Source organism: Hyla sarda, chromosome 11 (genome assembly GCF_029499605.1).
Source record: "Hyla sarda isolate aHylSar1 chromosome 11, aHylSar1.hap1, whole genome shotgun sequence".
In the NCBI taxonomy this organism is placed as follows: Eukaryota; Metazoa; Chordata; class Amphibia; order Anura; family Hylidae; genus Hyla; species Hyla sarda.
Window position 1 is genome coordinate 33695267 of NC_079199.1, and position 20294 is coordinate 33715560.

The 20294-nt window shown below is 43.0% G+C and overlaps 1 protein-coding gene across 4 annotated transcripts in view; it reads left to right on the forward strand.

The window, feature by feature from the left end:
• ZNF106 (zinc finger protein 106) overlaps positions 1-20294 on the forward strand; it is a 79684-nt gene that overhangs the window by 39162 nt on the left and 20228 nt on the right. For 2 of the 4 annotated variants that reach the window (XM_056546772.1, XM_056546771.1), the window contains exons 4-11: positions 738-932; positions 2485-4593; positions 7561-8149; positions 10004-10073; positions 12465-12619; positions 12896-12956; positions 17727-18053; positions 18713-19436. In XM_056546772.1, the coding sequence (XP_056402747.1) occupies positions 738-932; positions 2485-4593; positions 7561-8149; positions 10004-10073; positions 12465-12619; positions 12896-12956; positions 17727-18053; positions 18713-19436 (4230 nt within the window). The remainder of the gene's footprint in view (positions 1-737; positions 933-2484; positions 4594-7560; positions 8150-10003; positions 10074-12464; positions 12620-12895; positions 12957-17726; positions 18054-18712; positions 19437-20294) is intronic. The other 2 variants (XM_056546773.1, XM_056546774.1) reach the window with 2 other exon arrangements.

Sequence of the window (20294 nt, forward strand, 5' to 3'; positions counted from 1 at the left end):
CGAATACCCTTGGTGTGGAGGCTGATGTAAGTCTGTGCACAGATGTAGCCACCATTTGTGCTCCTGCAGCTGTTAGTGCCCACACACTGAATTAGCCTCCTGCGGCATAATGCAGTGTTTGTTGGAGTCCTGCTCAGTGTGTTGGATACTAGGCTGTCACTTTTATCATACGCCGTAGAGTTTCAGCTGTCCAGGGTCTAGTTACTGCCATGTGATTGGCTGCCATCCCACCCCCCTTGTACCCTTTCTGAACTTGTGGGCTGTACGTGTGGTGCTAGAAATAAAAGTGAAGTGTGTGACACAAGCGGCTCGCAGCAGCTGACACCATGCTTGGGCTTCAGGGCTGGAGTAGCTAGCTCTGTAAGCCCAGCTCCCCCTGCCTAGCCTCCCTTCCTCTATGCTGTGTGTCCTCCGTGGGCAAGATTTTCAGTACAACAATTTAAGAAGATCCTTTTTTATTTCATTTTATTTTTAGAAGCTTTGCCTCTTAATTGTTGGAGAAAAATCTATCTGAGCAGTTTATTTACTTGCTAACGTTTCTGCAATTTCTATATACCTGAAACCACATGGTATGAAACATTGAATTAGGTGCTGAACAAACTTTCTCTGTGCCAGAAAGTTTCTCAGAGCTGTAGCAATTGTTCAAGGAGACCCTGCCCTTAGAGGAGACACAGCATAGCCTTGTCAGCAATGCCTGTCGGAAGAATTGAGTGCCCTCCTTCTGCCTCTCTCCCCAGAGACTGCAACCATGAATGCCGGGTCTGCAGGGTGACTGTGGTGGGCCTCTCAACATATGCCAAGCACATCTCAAGTCAGCTACATAAAGATAATGTTGAAGCCCTGGAAAAGGAAGAAGAGAAGGAGGAGGCTGAGGAAGAATACTTTGACAAGGAACTTGTCCAGTTGATTAATAAAAGGAAGGAGCAAAGCCGGTAAGTTACTTTATCCTTTAATAGAACTTTATTGGGGTGGACTTAAATCAGCAGGTAATAAAACTTGCATTTCCAAACGGTACAGTGCCACAAAAGAATACTATCACAATCGTCATATTCAGTCCTTCACTAAATGCACATCCACTGATAAGTCCAGCAGAGATGTGTGCCTTGGAGTAACCTTGCTTGACCTCTGTGGTACATGGACTGACTTTATTCACCACCTCTTTGTCTGATTAAAGGGAATCTGTCACTTAATATTTATCATATGAACCGCAGATGGACGACAGGTCAACAATATCGAACATACCTTTCTTAGTGTTCATGGGTTGCCACAACTATTAAAATGATTATTTTCTTCCCAGGCTTGTGTCAAGGAGGAGGGGCCAAACTGCTTAAGTGCCACAGCATTTCTTGCCTCCTGGGTACCCTTCTCTTTTCATTGTCCTGGTTTATTGATTTACAAGATGCTGAGCCATGTCTTCAAATCCCTTGCAATACTGTGGTACTTAAGCAGCTAGGCTCCGCCTCCTTGACACTTGAGCCAAGAAAGAAAATCATATTTTTGAGTTGTGACAAGCCCCTCAACACTAACAATGCCATGTTTGATGTTGCTGTCCTATCTCATATCCGTGTATGTAGCTCACATTATAAATATTAACTGACAGATTCCCTTTAAGCCTCTGTAAAATCTTCATTGATACGTTGTATTTATCTTCATGTCATTCTGATAACATATGAGATTGATCAATATTTTGTAGAAGTGACTAAGATAGAACAAATGCTGTTGTCCGTTACATTATGTAAGCTTTGCTATGGATAGCTCTCCTGACCCCTGCAGGAACCAGCAAGCATGTGCAGGTTTTTGAATTCTATTTAGGACTTAAGAGTAGAAAAAAGGTGTAGAAAGGAAACAGAAATAAGCATATTATGTATATAGGTGTAAAATGTGGTATTTTTTGGTATTGGAATATTGAGTCCCCTGAAAGTGTGTTCTGAGAATCTTATGTAAATAGTAACTCAGATGAGTGAATCAGTCAAGTTTTACTGATCCGGGTGCTGAGATCCCTTTTACAATGAACAGAAGCTAAGCTAAACCATCTCTCTTCTCGCTTACTGAAGGTTGGCAGTTCCTATGTTGTTGTTGCCTATGATGGTAGTTTTCTCTTTGTTATACATATACAGTCTCTTATCCAAGTAAGGTAGATGATTGAAGACAATGGCACTCACCATTAATGCTTTTAGGCTTTATTTTCAATATTGCCAATGTACACATGGACGCATTATAAAAGAGAGTGACGCATGTTTCACACAGCTACCGCTACTGTTATATATTTTGCTTTATCTGTGTAGAAGGGTGTGCTCACTTGTGTGGCCATGCCCAGGAAAGGGTCATGTTTTAATTACAAAATCATACTGGTAACAGCCATGGGTAAAGGGTGCGGAACGCATCGGTCACAGATTATATTAACCCTTCACTTATGCTAGTGCAAGGAAATATGAATATTATGATTATTATTTATATGTATATATTTTTTATTTATTAATTTAGGCAAGAGGAGACCCGTTACTCCTCCAAAGATGATGAAGCTGATAATTATCAGAGGAGGAGAGAAGACCGTCTTCCATTTCAAGAGGCAGGCCAACAAGAGTGGCTCCGAGATCCATCAGATCGGAATTGGCAGTGGCAAAATGACTGCTTCAGTAAATCAAGACAGAGTTTTATACATCCTGCTTTAAATCACAAGTCTAATAGACATCTCAGTAATCCAAATGGGAGATCTGGTTGGCATATAAACAGTCCTTCAAATCGACATTTAATCCATGTTAATGTTGGAGGCACTTGGCACTCAAATGCAGGGGGGGCAACCAGCTGGCACCAAAGAAGCACAAGTAGAAATTTTCATTGGCCTCAAGAAGGCAGTGAAAATTTTTCCAACCAGCATCCTAGAAACTGTGGTGGAAATCGGCAATCTAATTCATATAATGGTAACCAGTGGAAATTTGGTAATACCGATGCGTTTCCTCAAGGAAGAAACAGACCATCAAGACACAGCGACACTGTTCAGGAAAATGATCCAAGGTGGAATACAAAAAACTGTGCATCCAGCTCTTTCTGTAAAGAAAGATTTAAATGGAAAAATGTTGATAGTAAAACCAGCAGTAGCACACCTATCCCTAACTCAAGTGTAAAACCTTCAAACAATACAGAAAGCTCATCCAGTTCTAAAGTGAACAGTTCAAAAAATAAAAATAGCTTACCAAATTCTAATGTGACCTCTTCAAAAGCTACTGAGGACTTTACAAGTAATAAACATATTGCAGACAAGTTCTTGGGGTTTAAAATTTCAGAGAATTTAGATGTTTCATCCAAAACAAAACCTACACAATGCTCTGAGAAGAGCATTAACCCATTAAGAGAGAAACCCCATCGATGGTCTCCTTATCCATCACAAAAAGTCTCTGAGATTCAACAAACAACTCCACAATCTGTTGACAAAGATCTAGCTGATCAGTCAGACAAGACCAAAGAGACCGAAAGTGGAGATCCGAAGAAAGACCAAATATTGGGAGACAAAAATGTTCCAGAATTTTCTCCTGAACCGTCAGATGGAAAGAAAACTCACCACAGTGAATCAACTTGCTACCGCATGCCTTCGCTAAAATCCCCCCTATGTAACATATCTGATGTAAAAGTTTTAACTTTAAAAAGAGATCAGAAAAACCCTTTAAAAGGCGTAAAACTGAACTCTTCAACTACATTTGGGGAGAGACAGAATCGATTAAGTGCTCTTAATTTAGAAACAATTCGGTCAAATTCTTACATATCCAAGTTGCGAAGTGCATCCAAAAAGACAAATCAAGAGCCCCAAGATGGCGGCAAGAAAGAACCAGTCGAAACTCTTAGTGAGGTACTGCGCAAGGCCAAGGAAATGCTTCGTAGTAGCCAGGCAATTCAGAGTCCATACGTGCAGTCTCTTAGTAATTCCCCCAACCATGACAACAGCACAAGATCTGAGGCGTCTAACAATTCCCTTCAGACTGGTATTTCCTTTGATGATACCTTAGAAGATGTGAGCGACGATGACTTTTTCTGTTCTGAGGAAAAAATGGCTACTGCGGAGGAGTCCAACAGCTGTTATACAAACCAGGAGAGGGTCGAAGACTTAAAAACCACTGAAAACACTCCATCTATTACTAGTTTTGTCCAATTCACAGACACAGCTGCCAATTCACAAAGCAACTCTGAGTCTCTTGACTGTGAAAATGACCAGAATTCTCACCCTTGTCAAGACTATCACGATACTGACACTTTAGAAAATGTTGCCGATCTTGAATTACAAAAAGAGGCTACACATTTGACCAATACAATCTTACCAGAACTAAGCAAGCTGGGGCTTCCTGTTTCCCTACAGAGAGATCTAACTAGACACATAAGTTCACGAAGCAAAGCTGGATCACATCTCCCTGAGCCCAACCTTAACAGTGCCCGACGCATCAGAAATGTGAGTGGTCACCGCAAAAGTGAGACTGACAAGGATTCAGGTCTGAAACCAACCCTAAGGCAAATTCTGAATGCTTCGAGAAGGAATATAAATTGGGAGCAGGTCATCCAGCATGTGACCAAGAAGAAGCAGGAACTAGGCAAGGGTTTGCCCAGGTTTGTCTCTATGTGTCAATTAGAGCCTTTAAATAAGAATGGGTGTAAACTTTAAAAAGCAGAGCAAAATGATAATTTTGTGGATAATATAGTTACAAAAGAGACCTGCTCATCAAATGAAATAATTGTGTATAAAGTACATTTATGTATATGGTCTTCCACCCTAGGAGGATCTGTTAGGGTGTTGAGATTCCCTTTTGCTGTAAAAAAAAGTTTGCCAAAGATGCAATCTATTTAAATTGTCCTTATCACCAGTGTTCTAGTTTAGCACCAGTGACCTTACACTGTATATACCAACCTGCCCTGCATGCACACATTTATTTAGATCAGTGTTTTCCAACCAGGGCGCCTCTAGCTGTTGCAAACTACAACTCCGAGCATGCCTGCACAGCCTTATGCTTGTTATTGGTTGATTGACCTATTAGTAAACACAATCAGTAATCAGCATTATAGGTGAATTCGGAGGCTTTGAGTGTTTAACCCCTTATTTACGTAATTGTACGTCCTGATGTCCTGGTACTTAAACATAGTAACATAGTTCATAAGGTTGAAAAAAGACCAGAGTCCACCAAGTTCAACCTATATCCCTAATCAGTCCTTATTGAGTTGATCCAGAGGAAGGAAAAAAACCCTCATAGTAGAGGTAAAAATTCCTTCTCGACTCCAAATATAAAATAAAGAATAAATCCATGGATTAACGTTCTGTCCCTATAAATCTAGTATCCATAACCAGTGATTTTATTACTCTCCAAAAATGCATTCAGACCTCTTTTTTGAACTATTTTACAGAGTTCACCATGACCACCTCCTCTGGCAGAGAGTTCCATAGTCTCACTGCTCTTACAGTAAAGAACCCCCGTCTGTGCTGGTGTAGAAACCTTCTTTCCTCTAGACGTAGAGGATGCCCCTTTGCTATAGATACAGTCCTGGGTATACATAGATCATGGGAGAGATCTCTGTACTGTCCCCTGATATATTTATACATAGTTATTAGGTCGTCCCTAAGCCTTCTTTTTTATAAACTAAATAACCCTCATTCTGATAATCTTTCTGGGTACTGTAGTCCTCCCATTCCCCGTATTTACCTGGTTTGCCCGAGTTTGAACCCTCTCCAGCTCCACTATATCTTTCTTGTACACTCGTGCCCAGTACTGTACAGTATTCTATGTGTGGTCTGACTAGTGATCTGTACAGTGGTAGAATTATTTCCTTGTCGTGGGCATCTATGCCCCTATTGATGCGCCCCATGATTTTATTTGCCATGGCAGCAGCTAAATTTACTATTAACTAAGACTCATAAGTCCTTTTCCATGTCAGTCGTCCCAAGTGTTCTTCCATTTAATACATAATCCCAGCCCGGATTTTTATTCCCCATGTGCATTACCTTAAATTTATTAGTGTTGAACCTCATGTGCCACTTCCCAGCCCAAACCTCCAACCTATCCAGATCCATTTGTAACAGTGCACTGTCCTCTATAGTGTTTACCGCTTTACAGAGTTTAGTATCATCTGCAAAGATTGCTACTTCACTATTCAACCCCTCTACAAGGTCATTAATAAATATATTAAATAGTATAGGACCCAAGATTGACCCCTGTGGTACCCCATTAGTAACAGACACCCAATCAGAATAAGTACCATTAATAACCCCCCTCTCTTTCCTATCACTGAGACAGTTACTTACACACATTCTCCCCCAGCCCAATCCTTCTCATTTTATGCACCAATCTTTTATGTGGCATCGTATCAAATGCTTTGGAAAATCCAGCGATTTCCCCTGGTCCAGTCTGGAGCTCACCTCCTCATAAAAGCTGATCAGGTTAGTTTGACAGGACCGATCCCTCATTAACCCATGCTGATATGGTGTCATACATTTATTTTTATGAAGATACTCCAAAATAGCATATCTTAGAAAACCCTCAAACTATTTACATTCAACAGAGGTTAAACTAACAGGCATATAATTCCTGGGGTCACCTTTTGACCCCTATTTAAATATTGGCGCAACATTTGGCATGCACCAGTCCTGGGGAGGGAACAGTCCCTGTCACTATAGAGTAGAGCTGGGCGGTATGACCAAAAAATGTGTATCACAGTATTTTTGTAAGTTATAGCGGTTCCAAGGTATTTTCCACACACCCCTCCCAATCATGTGACCCGTGACCTGTTTTTCCCATGTACCGTAGGTACAGTACATAGATGATCTGTTTTTCATATGGGATGGCAGGAGAGAGCACAGAGGAGTGCTATCAGACCAGAGAGAGTACAGAGGAGTCCTATCAGACAGTAGAGAGCACAGAGGAGGAGTGCTATCAGACAGGGGAGAGCACAGAGGATGAGTGCTATCCGACAGGAGAGAGAGCACAGAGGAGTGCTATCAGACAGGAAAAAGCACAGAGGAGGAGTGCTATCCAACAGGAGAGAGAGCACAGAGGAGTGCTATCAGACAGGAAAAAGCACAGAGGAGGAGTGCTATCAGACGGGAGAGCACAGAGGAGTACTATCAGGCAGGAGAGAGCACAGAGGAGTGCTATCAGACAGGGGAGAGCACAGAGGAGTCCTATCAGACAGGAAAAAGCACAGAGGAGGAGTGCTATCCGACAGGAGAGAGAGCACAGAGGAGTGCTATCAGACAGGAAAAAGCACAGAGGAGGAGTGCTATCAGACAGGGGAGAGCACAGAGGAGTACTATCAGACAGGAGAGAGCACAGTGAAGTGCTAGCCCACTCTCACTTACTAGACTTTGTATATGCCTGTGCTTCAGCTTGGACAAAACCATGATTTTGAAAGCCTTTATTTCTATAAAAATAAAATACAATTTTCTTATAAAGTATATTAGAAAGGTTAATGTTTTTCAAAGATGTACAACATATAAAATGTTTTTGTATCTGACATTACCTATTTAAATTTTTTTTCTTAAATGCAGTGTTTTTAATGTGGTGTTTTTTTTCCCTCATCCCTGTTAAGATTTGGTATAGAAATGGTAGCACAGGTTCAAAGTGAACAGGAAGGTCTTGACTTTGATGAAGAATCAGACTTGGGAATTGAAAGTTACCATTGGGAAGCCATCACTGCAAGTCCACTGGGCTCATCACGGAAGCGGAGCCTCTCTGAAAGCAGTGTTATTGTGGAAAAGGCCTCTGTTTTTGACATTATTAACAACCATAGCACAGAGTCATCATGTGGGGGACAAAACAGTACAACTCTGCACATAACACAAGCCGCAAGTGGACAAGAAGTGTCTTCTTCTAATGTCAAACATCCCAAAGGTCAGAAAGATGAGCGAGGCCTTCTTGTGAGATCTTCCTCTGCAGCTGACATGACAGATCTTTCTAACCCAGCATTTTCTGAAACCTCACAAAGTCAGAGGAGCAACGTGGATACCTGTGCAGCCTCAGACAGCTTGCGCATGTGTCAGAGCGCTAGTGAAGATGTGGTTCTCAGTGCTGCTCAATGTATAGAAGCCAATAATGCTGATGGAGCTACTGATAGCTGTACATCTAGCACTGAACAATATGATGGTCCTGGAGTTGGAAAGAAAAGAAGGGCCACTGGGGTAGGTCACCTCTTAAATTTTCAGTCAGTTTTACTAAAAGACGGAAATTGACATCAAACATATTCCCCATGTTACACCTTGCATATAACACATTAACATCCATTGAATAATCTATTTTGTAAGACGGGTTGCATTTTTATTATGTGAAGTCATCTTGAATGCTTAAACTAACTATTGGTCTATCACATTCATGCTTTTGCCCTTTATAGTAAAATATTATGGTGGCTTTTTAAATTAGTTAAAGGGGTACTCCGGTGAAAACCTTTTTTCTTTTAAATCAGCTGGTGGCAGAAAGTTAAACATATTTGTAAATTACTTCTATTAAAAAATCTTAATCCTTCCTGTACTTATTAGATGCTGAATACTACAGAGGAAATTCTTTTCTTTTTGGAATGCTCTCTGATGACATCACGAGTACAGTTCTCTCTGCTGACGTTATTATAATAATAACGCTTTATTTATTGTTGTCCTTAGTGGGATTTGAACCCAAGTCCACAGCACTGCCAGGCAGCAGTGCTAACCACTGAGCCACCATGCTGCCCTTAGCATACATCGGCTATGCATGGTTGCTAAATTGGACAGAGATATCAGCAGAGAGCACTGTGCTCGTGATTTCATTATTCAGCAGCTAATAAGTACTGGAAGGATTAAGATTTTTTAATAGAAGTAATTTACAAATATGTTTAACTTTCTGCCACCAGTTTATTTAAAAGAAAAAAGGTTTTCACCGGAGTACCCCTTTAAAGGAAAACTCAGCCAGTTCACCCACACTAAACCCAATACACTGGGTTATAGTGTGGGTGAACAGGAATCCATACAGGGGGTCACTTGCATTTTTTTGGGTTTTGTTGCCGCCAAGTTTTTGTCCTTCTCAAGTTCTGTAATTCACCTCCTCATTTGCGCTCTGCAGGCGTGTCCCCTGCCGGCAGTCATGCTTTGGGTTCCGGAGGAAGGGGCTTAAGCCCGCCCCCTCTTATTTGCATATAAATTTTCTTCAACTCCACGTCCTAGTGATGTGGAGTCACATGCCCCCTGAGCGCAGTGCTCTGATGACGGGAGAGCTGTGCGTCTGGAGAGCAGCTCGGCGCAACGTAACTGCGCATGTGCTAGTCCCTCGCTACCCGGAAGAGCTGGGTAAAAACTTCAGCGCATTCGCCCTGCATACAGAACGCTACGCTCAGGGGGCGTGTGACTCCACGTCACTAGGACGTGGAGTTGAAAAAAAAAGGAATATGCGAATAAGGGGGCGGGCTTAGGCCCCTTCCTCCAGAACCCAAAGTATGACTGCTGACGGGGGACACGCCTGCAGAGCGCAACTAAGGGGGGGAATTACAGAACTTTAGAGGATGAAAACTCTGCGGCAACAAAACCAAAAAATGTAAGTGACCCCCCCCTAGAGACTCCTGTTCACCCACACTATAACTCAGTGTATTGGGTTTAGTGTGGGTGAACTGGCTGACAGTTTTCCTTTTAAGGCTTTGTTCTTATGGCTTTTTGTCTAAGTTTACACAGGGAAATGCTCCCAACATATACACGGTAAATGTAAGCCGTGGTGGATACCATACATCCATAGACAGGCCATAATGGCATTCGTTTAACATATATGTCATTTAAATGGATGTCTGTGACCCATGCCATATAGTGACATCCATCCCCCTTACGCGAATACGGTATCTGTTGAACATAATTTTTTTTTTTAGGTTTGAATTATTTTTTTTTTTTTTTTTGTGGTATATTCTGACTTTTACTGGTCCTAAATTTTTTTGACCCATAGGGGGTCTTGTATTTTTTTTTCTTTTCAATTTGATGTACTGGGTTATTAATATATATATATATTCATTTTTTTTGGTTAAGGATGGTTCCTGCCCTGAAGCCTCAAACCTTGAAAGAAACAATAAAAGAAGAAAACTACGTGGAAGGAAAGGTAATTGATTAATATGCTATATTATTAGCCCATTGCTGCTCTGTTCTTAGTCTATGGAACTGTCAAAGATAGCAGAGTAAAGTCTTCCGCTATGTATGTGTTCACATGTACTTTACTTGCAGTGTGTTTTGTTTATGAAAACTTGCTATTAAAATACTATGAGAGAAATCGTTTTTTTCATTGATGAAAGCTGCAGCAAGTAAAGTACATGTGAACATACCCTAAGGACACATTCACACGTACAGTGTTTGCTGCAGATTTGATGCTGTGCTAGTTACATTTTGTTTTGTTGATTTACACAGCATCAAATTCATAGGAAATGTGTGAATGTAACCTAAAGCTATTAAAAGGATAACCTGGCCTGTACAAAGAATGGCTTATTGCATTATCATAGCGGAGATGTTTTTCATGTTTTGAGCAAATTACCACATTAGAAGCGGCATAAAAGAGGAATACCGTGTTATTAATTCGTTCGTTCATTTATTTTATTTATTTAACTGCATTTTTTTAATCACTGGGCAAAAATGGGTTCCATGGAAAGTACGTACTGCCTTTAAAGTATTTGGCAGCTAGGTGCTTAGACCTATTGCTGAATGTTTAGATCTGATGATATTATAGACAGCACCAAGCGTGAGGTCACCCTGCAAAAACTGGCACTGTAAGATAGGGATCGTCTGATTATCGGTTTGGCTGATATTATTGGCCGATATTCACGATTTTGGGCGTTATCGGTATCGGCAATTACCTCGCCAATAATGCCCCGCCCCCACCACGCCGCACCACCCACCCACCGCGACTGACCCCCACCCCCTCCCTCCCCCCACTGACCCGCCGCACCGCCCTGGCCCCATTGCCTTCCCCATCCCCGGTTTTATAATTACCTGCTACCAGGGTCCACGCTACTTCTTGCTCCTGCTTCGTCCTGTGCGCTGCGCAATGACGAGTGATGTCCTCAACGCAACAGTCAGTGCGCACAGTGACAGCTCAGGAGGACGCCACTGGAACCAGATGTAGCGGGGATCCCGGGAACAGGTAATTATAAAACCGGGGATGGGGGAGGCAATGGAGTCGGTGCGGTGGGGGGCGTGGTCTGGGGGGCGGTTATGGTGGTAGGACTCAGAAGGACCCCCGGACAGGCAGGGGGAGAGAAGCGGGTGGCGGCGGCCTATGGCACCGAAAAAGACGCTGCAGTTCATTGATTTAAAGCGCCCGCTTTAAATCAATGATCTGCAGCAGTATCGCGGGGGGAAAAATAACCGATAATTTATACCGGAATATCTGTATAAATTATCGGCTATTGGTCCTAACCTCCACAGATTATGGGTATCTGTATCGGCCCTAAAAAATCGATATCGGTCGATCCCTACTCTAAGACCTCTGTTTGAGATCTCTGGAGTCCCCCAGTGGTCAGATCCCCAGCAGTCATTGATCACCTTTGTATAGGCAATAATTGCTGTTAGAATCTATTCACATCATCCATTAATCCCTAAATCGTAGCCGTACAAAAAAATCAGCTTTATATCAATCAATGTAAATGCTCAATATTGCAGAAAAAGGATTGTGCTCTCCGCCAAGACTTGCAGACTCACATCTGGGAGAAATGCATCAACCTGATGGGTTGAGGATACAGAAAAACTAAATCCACTTTTTTAATATGATATTCCTTTTTCCTTATTGAATATATGTTATATAGACTAGATGCATTTTTTCTGTCCTTATGCATGTATTGTCAATTATAAGCAAGAAATAAAAATCAAGACACTTACTATGTTTATACGCCCTCCCATTTCCCTTTGTCCGGCAGTATTGCTACTATTATTAACATAGAGGCACCACCTCAGCACTCTGCTGGTTTGATCTTACCTTTTTTTTTCTTTGTTTGTTATTTTTTATTTCTAAATTTATTTTTTAAAAAAGTCATAAAAAAAAAATAAAATAGATAATTTTGTCAGGATGCAACACAGTTAATGGGAACCTAGCCTTAGTGGGTCAGCACTTTTAGGGGGGGGGGGGTCACGCGTAACGGATCCCCCAGTGACTCAACCCATATTGTGCAGCTGTTGCCGAAATCACTCGCCCTACCCCCTCGCCTTCTCCCAGCGGTAATCCGCCGCTCCGAGCAGCCACACTGGGGGCCTGCGGGTTGCCGAGTGCACTCAGACATCACGGCTACAGCTGGAGTCACAATATGGGTCGGGTCACCGGCAAATCTGCAGCGTAAAATACGCTGTGGATCCGTTACGTGTGACCCTACCCTTAAGTTAAATTCAACAAATCACCTGGATGAAACAAGCAAAATATATGACTTTATTTTATGATAAATTACTAAAGATTGCAAACCTTTGGTGAAAACTAAAAAAAAAAAACTTAAGCTATTGTTTTTGCCTGTAGAGCGTTCCCAAGTGGATCAGCTGTTAAACATCTCCATAAGAGAAGAAGAGCTAAGCAATTCACTCCAGGGAGTCGACAGCAGCCTTCTACAAGCCCGCGCTTCTCTGCAAGCTGCTTACATGGAAGTTCAGCGTCTGATGGTGTTAAAACAGCAGGTACGTCTGAAGCAAATTCTTGTGATTTGGCAAAGGAACAAAAGGGGGAGATTTATCAAAACCTGTCCAGAGGAAAAGTTGCTGAGTTGCCCATAGCAACCAATCAATTGCTATGGACAACTTTTCCTCTGGAAAGGTTTTGATAAATCTCCCCCAAAATGATTACCATAACTTTCCTTATTCTAGCTAGGTGAATTGTGAGCATAGAGTTTAAAAAGTACAGAAATTATATATTACATAAAAATGAACTAGTTTTTATTTTATATTGTTGTTTAGATATCAATGGAGATGAGCGCCATGAGGACACAGAGAATTCAGATTTTACAAGGATTACAAGGTAGAAAACCCATTCAGATCCACACTGTTTTCTGTATTTCATTGGTTCCTAGTCCATAATCATGTATCTCCTCTTTATACAATGGCTTTTAATTATGTTATGATGATTTGTACTATTGTCTGCAGTAGAAGAGACTTCCTTATTGTATGTGCAAACTCTTTCTTACTTTGCAGGAGTTTCACTAAAATCCACTTGTAAAATCCACAGCAAATCCGTATCTCAAATCCAGGTTTCTGTGCAGATTTTAGAACAGCTTCTGCATCCTAATGTTCAAAGGAACGGTGCACATAAAAACAAAACAAAAAAAGTTATCCCTTTGGTAATGCTGTATAGTACCCAAAAAATTTTTCCTAAAGCTTTAATAAAGTAATATACATTTGTACTTGTCCAGCAATTAGAAAAGAAGACACGTGGCACTACTAGTCAGTGCAAAAACAAATAAAAAAAAGAACATGAGGATCACTCACCACAAGCACAGTGCTTCATTCCTTTATTTCATGTGAATGACAGGTATGACTTACTGTGGATAGTACAGCAGGGCAGGAGGTGTCAGGATCACAGTTCAAGGTGACGGCGCTGTTTCACGCCGTCTAGGCGTTTCTTCAGACCCGGAAGTGACTAGTAAAATGGCGCCATCACCTTGAACGGTGCTCCCAATGCCTCCTGCCCTGCTGTACTATCCGCAGTGAGCCATACCTGTCATTCACATGAAATAAAGGAATGAAGCACTGTACCTGTGGTGAGTGATCCTTGTGTTCTTCTTTTTTTAATTTGCATTTGTAATTTAAATATTTTTTTTTATTTTTTTTTTTTAAAGGGTTATAAAAAAAATTATAAAAAATAAAAGAACAGCACCACACCTATTTGCAGGTTGTGTGTGGTATTACAGCTTGATTCTATTCACTTCAATGGAATTGAGCTGCAATACCACACAACCTGTAGAGTGCTGTTTTTTACACAACATGTGTAGTGCTATTTTTTTATTTATTTATTTTCTTAAATATCTGTATGCATCAGGAAGTTCTGTATCCAAAGAGCTCCAGCACATGCTCTCTGTTGCCCCCCTCTGGCGATGTCTACTCTGCTACAGGGAACCCATTGCTTATCATTGATTGCAGAGTGGCATCAAAGCTACTTAAAGGGGTACTTCAGTGGAAAACATTATTTTTTTTTTTTTTTAATCGACTGGTGTCAGAAAGTTGTAAATTACTTCTATTTAAAAATCTGAATCCTTCCAGTACTTATCATCTGCTGTATGCTCCACAGGAAGTTATTTTCTTTTTAAATTTATTTTCTGTCTGACCACAGTGCTCTCTGCTGACACCTCTGTTCATTTCAGGAACTGTCAAGAGCAGGAACAAATCCCCATAGCAAACCTATCCTGCTCTGGACAGTTCCTGACATGGACAGAGGTGTTAGCAGAAAGCACTGTGGTCAGACAGAAAAGAAATTAAAAAATAAAAGAACTTCCTTTGTAGTATACAGCAGCTGATAAGCACTGGAAGGATTAAGATTTTTAAATAGAAGTAATTTACAAATCTGTTTACTAGCGGTTTGGTCAGAGTCCTTTTTAAAGAAAATAATTCACAACAAGTTTTGACAAGTCAATTTTTGATACATATTTCAAATCTGTGTAAGAAAGATCAGTTTGAGAAAACACAGAAACACAGATTTCTCGTTCGGCTCCATTTGGGGACACAGGAACCGCGGTATATCTTGCTGTCACTAGGCATTAACAAAAAAGAGTTTGGGATATACCCCGCTCACTGACTCTGAACTAATCAGTTTTAGCTTAGTGTCAGTAGGAGGCAGATTTAGGTCTGGAGCTCTCCAAACCTGGTCTTCTTTTTATTATTTCTTTATTTTTTCTCTCCTTTATTATTCAGGTTGGGGCGACAGAAGTATGGTGCTGCCAAGCTGCTTGAAGACTTCAGAGGTGAGTATATGGGTTCTTTTTAGGCAAGTATCCCTTCCCCCTCTCCCTTTACTTCATCCCCGAGCCCCCCCCCCCCCCCCCTTGGGCTGCTAGGGTTTTCATTTATTCTTTCTTTTTATCATTCTCTCAATTTTTCTCTTGGGGAGGGAGCCTGATCGTGGGTCCAGTTCCCCCCCCCCCCCCCCCCCCCCAATTACCTTATCTTGTCAGCAGCCTGTTTGGAGGAGTCCTCTCACTGTCCGACCATGTGACGCTTCTTTCTGCAGTGCGACAGTCTTTCTGACTGTCGCATGGGCCGGCTCTCTGTTACGGCCGTGGTGTTCTGTACGCGCACGGCCCTTTTCTGACTTCTGCAAACTTCTTCCTTACAGAGGCCACAGCCAGCCTCCGTATTACTCCCGACAGCATGCTTGGTCCCTGTTTCTCCGGTGGGTAGCGCTGCTATTTCCGCGCGTCAGGCGCTCCTTCCCTTCCTCTTGGGCCACATCCAGTCCCCTGCTAGCACGCGCACGAGAGGTCAGTGCCAGCCTCTCCGGGTCTAGCTGCATGCTGCTGCTGTTCCTGTCCCCTCCCCGACAGGCAGTCACCGCCTTAGTCACGTACTATTTTTGTACGGGCTGTAAAACTAAAATGCTGGTGGTTCGGCTGAGCCCATCTGTTCTGCCTGCTCCGCTTCACTTCTCAGCCCTTCTGTGCCTTCCGCCCAGGATCACTGTGGTCACTGACCCTCCCCCGATTTTGGTGTCCTCACTCTCCCAGACTATTTCTGATCTGGCGCAAGTTTCAAGGGAGGTGGCTACTGCCTTGAAGCACTCTTCCTTGGGTCCAAACTCCCGGGAGGCTCGTTCAGCCTCCTCTAGTTGCCGAAGCTCTCACAAGCGCACCAGGGTCACTTACTGACCGATGCGACGTCTCCACGTCACTCTCGCTCCCTATCCCCATCTACTAGGCAGCATCCTCGCTCCCGTGGTCGCTCCCCTGGGGGCCGCTCCCGATCCCCGGCCCACCATTCCAGATCTATGTCAACTAGATCTAGAGCCTCCACTGACCGTTCCCAGTCTCCTGGGGAACTGGTGGATGCAGACTCGAATCTGCACTCGGATTCCGAAGAGCTGTCATACATGTCGGACATGGTGGACAGTTTGGTGTCGGCTGTCAGGGACACCTTTCACCTACAGGACCCTGGAACTTCGGACCCAGCTCCAGAAGTTTCCTTTAACTGCACTCGCAGCTCTCCAAAGATCTTCAATACTCATGCAGAGTTTGCTGACCTGCTAAAGACTGCCTGGAAGCACTCTGAAAAACGCTTCCAAGGGTCTAAACTGCTGAAAGCTATGTTTCCATTTGCTCAGACCTGGTCTCCAAATGGACCGCCCCGCCTACAGTTGGCCCTCCAATCTCTTGCTTATCCAAATCCACCACTCTTCCCCTGGCTGATGCAGCTTCCTTCAAGGACCCCATGGACAAGCGAATTGAGAATTTAGCGAAATTCGCCTTTGAAGCAGTCGGCTCGTCCTTGCTTCCAAGTTCGCCGCAACTTGGGTATCGAAGGCCTTGTCAGCCTGGGTCTCTCAACTATGCCAAGGCGTTTTATCCGGGACTCCTCCAGATGATCTGGCTGACCTAGCCCTCCAGATTTCCAACACTGGTGATTATCGATGTTCAGCGTCTTTGGAATCTGCACGCTGTGCGGCCTTTGCTTCTGGCAACTAGGCTATCCGCCGATCTATGTGGTTGAAAGACCGGAATGCCGACGCAGCTTCCAAAAGATCTCTCACAGAGATGCCCTTTACTGGCGGCTGCCTTTTTGGCAAACGCCTGGATTAAATCATCTCCGAGGATACAGGCGCTGAGAGCTCTCTGCTCCCTCAGAATAAGGTGTGTTGCACCGATTCTCGCCGCAAGTCCTCTTTGTTCCAGTCCTTTACCTCAGGCCGCCAGGACAAACCAGCGTCTTCACTGTCTCGGAAGGCTCCTACCTTCAAAGCACGCCCCTCCTGGAAGCAGAACAGCCGTTCTGGATGTTTCTCCGCCAAGCCAGGTACTCGCAAGCCTACCCCCGCCTGAAGAAGCATTCCCACCTGAGCCTTCCCCTCGGGTGGGTGGTTGCCTCTATGTTGGGGCCTTCTGGGTGGTCTTCAACAGGGCTTCGGCCCTGCAGGTGTGTAAGGCAGCCACTTGGTCGTCCGTGCACACGTTCACCAAGTTCTACCAAGTGCACACTGCTGACGCTGATTTTGGGCGAAAAGTTTTGCATGCGGCGGTGGCGTTCCACCTGAGTTCTCTAGCTGGGTTCTGATTTCCCACCCTGTTGACTGTTTTGGTGCATCCCACGGTTCCTATGTTCCCCAGTGGAGCCGAACGAGAAAAGTAGATTTTTTTTTCTATACTTACTGTAAAATCTCTTTCTCGGAGGATCCATTGGGGGACACAGCACCCACCTGTTGGTTATCAGTCTGTTGACCTGAGAGTAGATTCCCTGTCTGTGGGTTTGTTTGATTTTTGTCTGGGTCTTCTTCGGACTCTCTGTAGTGATTTGTCGGTTTCCTCCTACTGCTTTGGGACTAAACTGATTAGCTCAGAGTCAGTGGGCGGCGTATATCCTGCCTAGTGTCAGCGAGATATACCACGGTTCCTGTGTGTGTCCCCCCCCCCCCCCCCCCAATGGATCCTCCGAGAAAGAGATTTTACAGTAAGTATAAAAAAAAAAATCTACTTTTCATGTAGGTCTTGACATAGAAACCAAGAAAAATACTTCCTAAGGCCTAAGGCCTTTTGCATGCTGCAATATTTTTACAGTTACAATATTAATTAATTATTCCTCTTTATAACAGAAACCTATGAACCCACCAATGATGGGAAAGAGGGATCAAACAGCGAACTACAGACACCAGTCTTGTCTCCAGGAAATGTATTTCCTTTTTTCTTGGAGACTCCAGCTTTTCGGTTGTCTCCACACCCAGAATCAGATATCCCCATCCTGCCACCTTCTGTCCCCGTGTGCACTTCACCAACTGTCCCTGCTGTTCCTGATTCCTCTATTATGATTAAACAAGAACCACTTTCGCCTATAATAGTGGAGGACAATGTTATTGCACCACAGCTGCTGCCGCTACCACCATCGGCCCAAGCACAGTCCACCCCTCCGCCACAGACGAACGGTATGTACACTGCAAGTGACCTATAGTAAGGGTTATACTTAAAATGCTCTTTTTTTTTTTTTGCTTGAATCTTGTATGGTTATATTTGAGCATATATGTTATATTTATGGGCATATCTTCTCATTTCTGCACGGAAAGTTCACACATTGGCCTAGATTTACTAAACTAAAAGCAGACAGTTTTTGTTGGGGCTTTTCTTTTTTAACATTTTAAGTTTTCTCAACAAATTTATAACGTTTTCTATCTTTTTCTAACTTCACCTGATTTTGCTTTGAGACCGACCAAAGCATCTCAGAAACCTGAAAAGGGGACATCATCTTTGTTTATTTCTACCTCCCAAGATATTTTTGAAGGGTTTATATAAAGGTTTTTAATGCAAGTTGTCTCATAATGGTGCATGGTGTTTGCACCATTAAATTGATCTGTTTTCACATTAGTGATGTGATTGGTGCAGTTCAGTGTAAGCGTGATTTTGAAAACAAGACCAATTAAAACCCTGGGCCAATGTTAATAGGATTTGTAAAATTTAATTCACTTTCTACTATAATCTGCTTTGGATTTTACCAGTGCATGTCCGCAGCAGTATTTGTAAATGTATTTATTTATATAGTTTTATATATCATTTTTTTTTTTTTTATCTTTGCTTTTTTATCTTTAAGGTGAACATGATCAAAATACATCCTCTCTGTATCCAATCATTACAGCTACCATGTCTCTTGCAGAGTTAACCAGCAAATTTCCAGCTGTTGCTAAAACTAGTGTATCTGTTGCTACATCACCACTAGTATATGGCTCCCAAAAAACAGACTCTGACAGTACAGAAAATCATCCTGCTCCTGTTCAGAGTCCCCAACAAGGTCAAGTTCTAACAACCAATATATCGACACAAGAGACCACTTGTTCAACAGGCCCTGCAGAGAATGGAGAGTCAACTCTTATTACCATTGAAACAAAATCAGGGAAAAAAAAGAAAAAGTTGCGCAAGAAGAAAACCTTAAGAGCTGCGCATATACCTGAAAATAGTGACACTGAGCAGGACATTGACAGTAAGCCAGTGAGAAAGGTCAAGTGTAGAAGACTGTCTAAGGAAACAACAGTAAGTACTTCTACTTCTCTGGAACAGGAGGGTGACACTGCATCGCAGGAAGCAGAGTTGAATAGAGTGGGCAATTACAGTGATTCCAACATTGAAGTGATGGAAATAAAAAATCCTCGGTTCGAGGTGGTGGAGATAGACTCTCATTCTGATGATGAAAAACCAGACAGTCCATGTAAAAATGACCTTGCAGATTTTGTGTGCTCAAGCCAGGGGCATATCGAAACACATGATGAGGTTACCTCTACCAGTGAACTGGGCACGAACTATTCAGAAGAAATCCTAAGGTGAGCAGCACCCAAATAATTTAGATGTCCTCCTAAACAATATCAATACTTTAAGGAAATCTGTCACCCGTGTCACCTGCACTAAGCTGTCGGTACCGACAGACAATGCAGGTGACACTGATGACAACGGTACTTATCTTGTTCCGATCCATGGCGGGGATCGCCTGTAATCTCCTCCGTTAACTCCAGCTCCGGGCACTGGCTTGGGGCACGGGCGGGGCTTTATGATGTCACCGCTGCTGTTCCCAGGAGCCGGGACCCAGCAGAGAGCAGCAGCGGCTTGGGGCACGGGCGGAGCTTAGTGATCTCACCGCTTCTGCCCTCTGCTGGGTCCTGGGAACAGCAGCGGTGACATCTTTAAGCTCCACCTGTGCCCCAAGCCAGTGCCCGGAGCTGGAGCTAACAAAGGAGATTACAGGAGATCCCCACCACGGACTGGGACAAGGTAAGTACCGTTGTCATCAGTGACACCTGCACTACCTGTTGGTACCGATAGGTTAGTGCAGGTGACACTGGTGACAGATTTCCTTTAAAAGCAGTGGTCTCTAAACTGTGGAATTTTTCAAAACTACAACTCCCAGCATGTTCTGTTCGGGCATGGTCAGAGTTGTAGTTTTGCAACAGTTGGAGATCACTGCTTTAAAAGCCATGCACAGGTTTGCAGCACTGTGGAATGATAATACCTTCCTGGTGCACACCTCTTGGAAAATTGTCCCTAGATTGAGATGATCTTGAAATGTTGTAAGTGAATTGTATGTGAGTGAATAAATGACTCCCTCCATATCCACTAAGCAGCAATTGTTTTGTTTCCTCCAATACATCAGAGATTTCCTAAAGATGATTTCTCACCAAGAATCT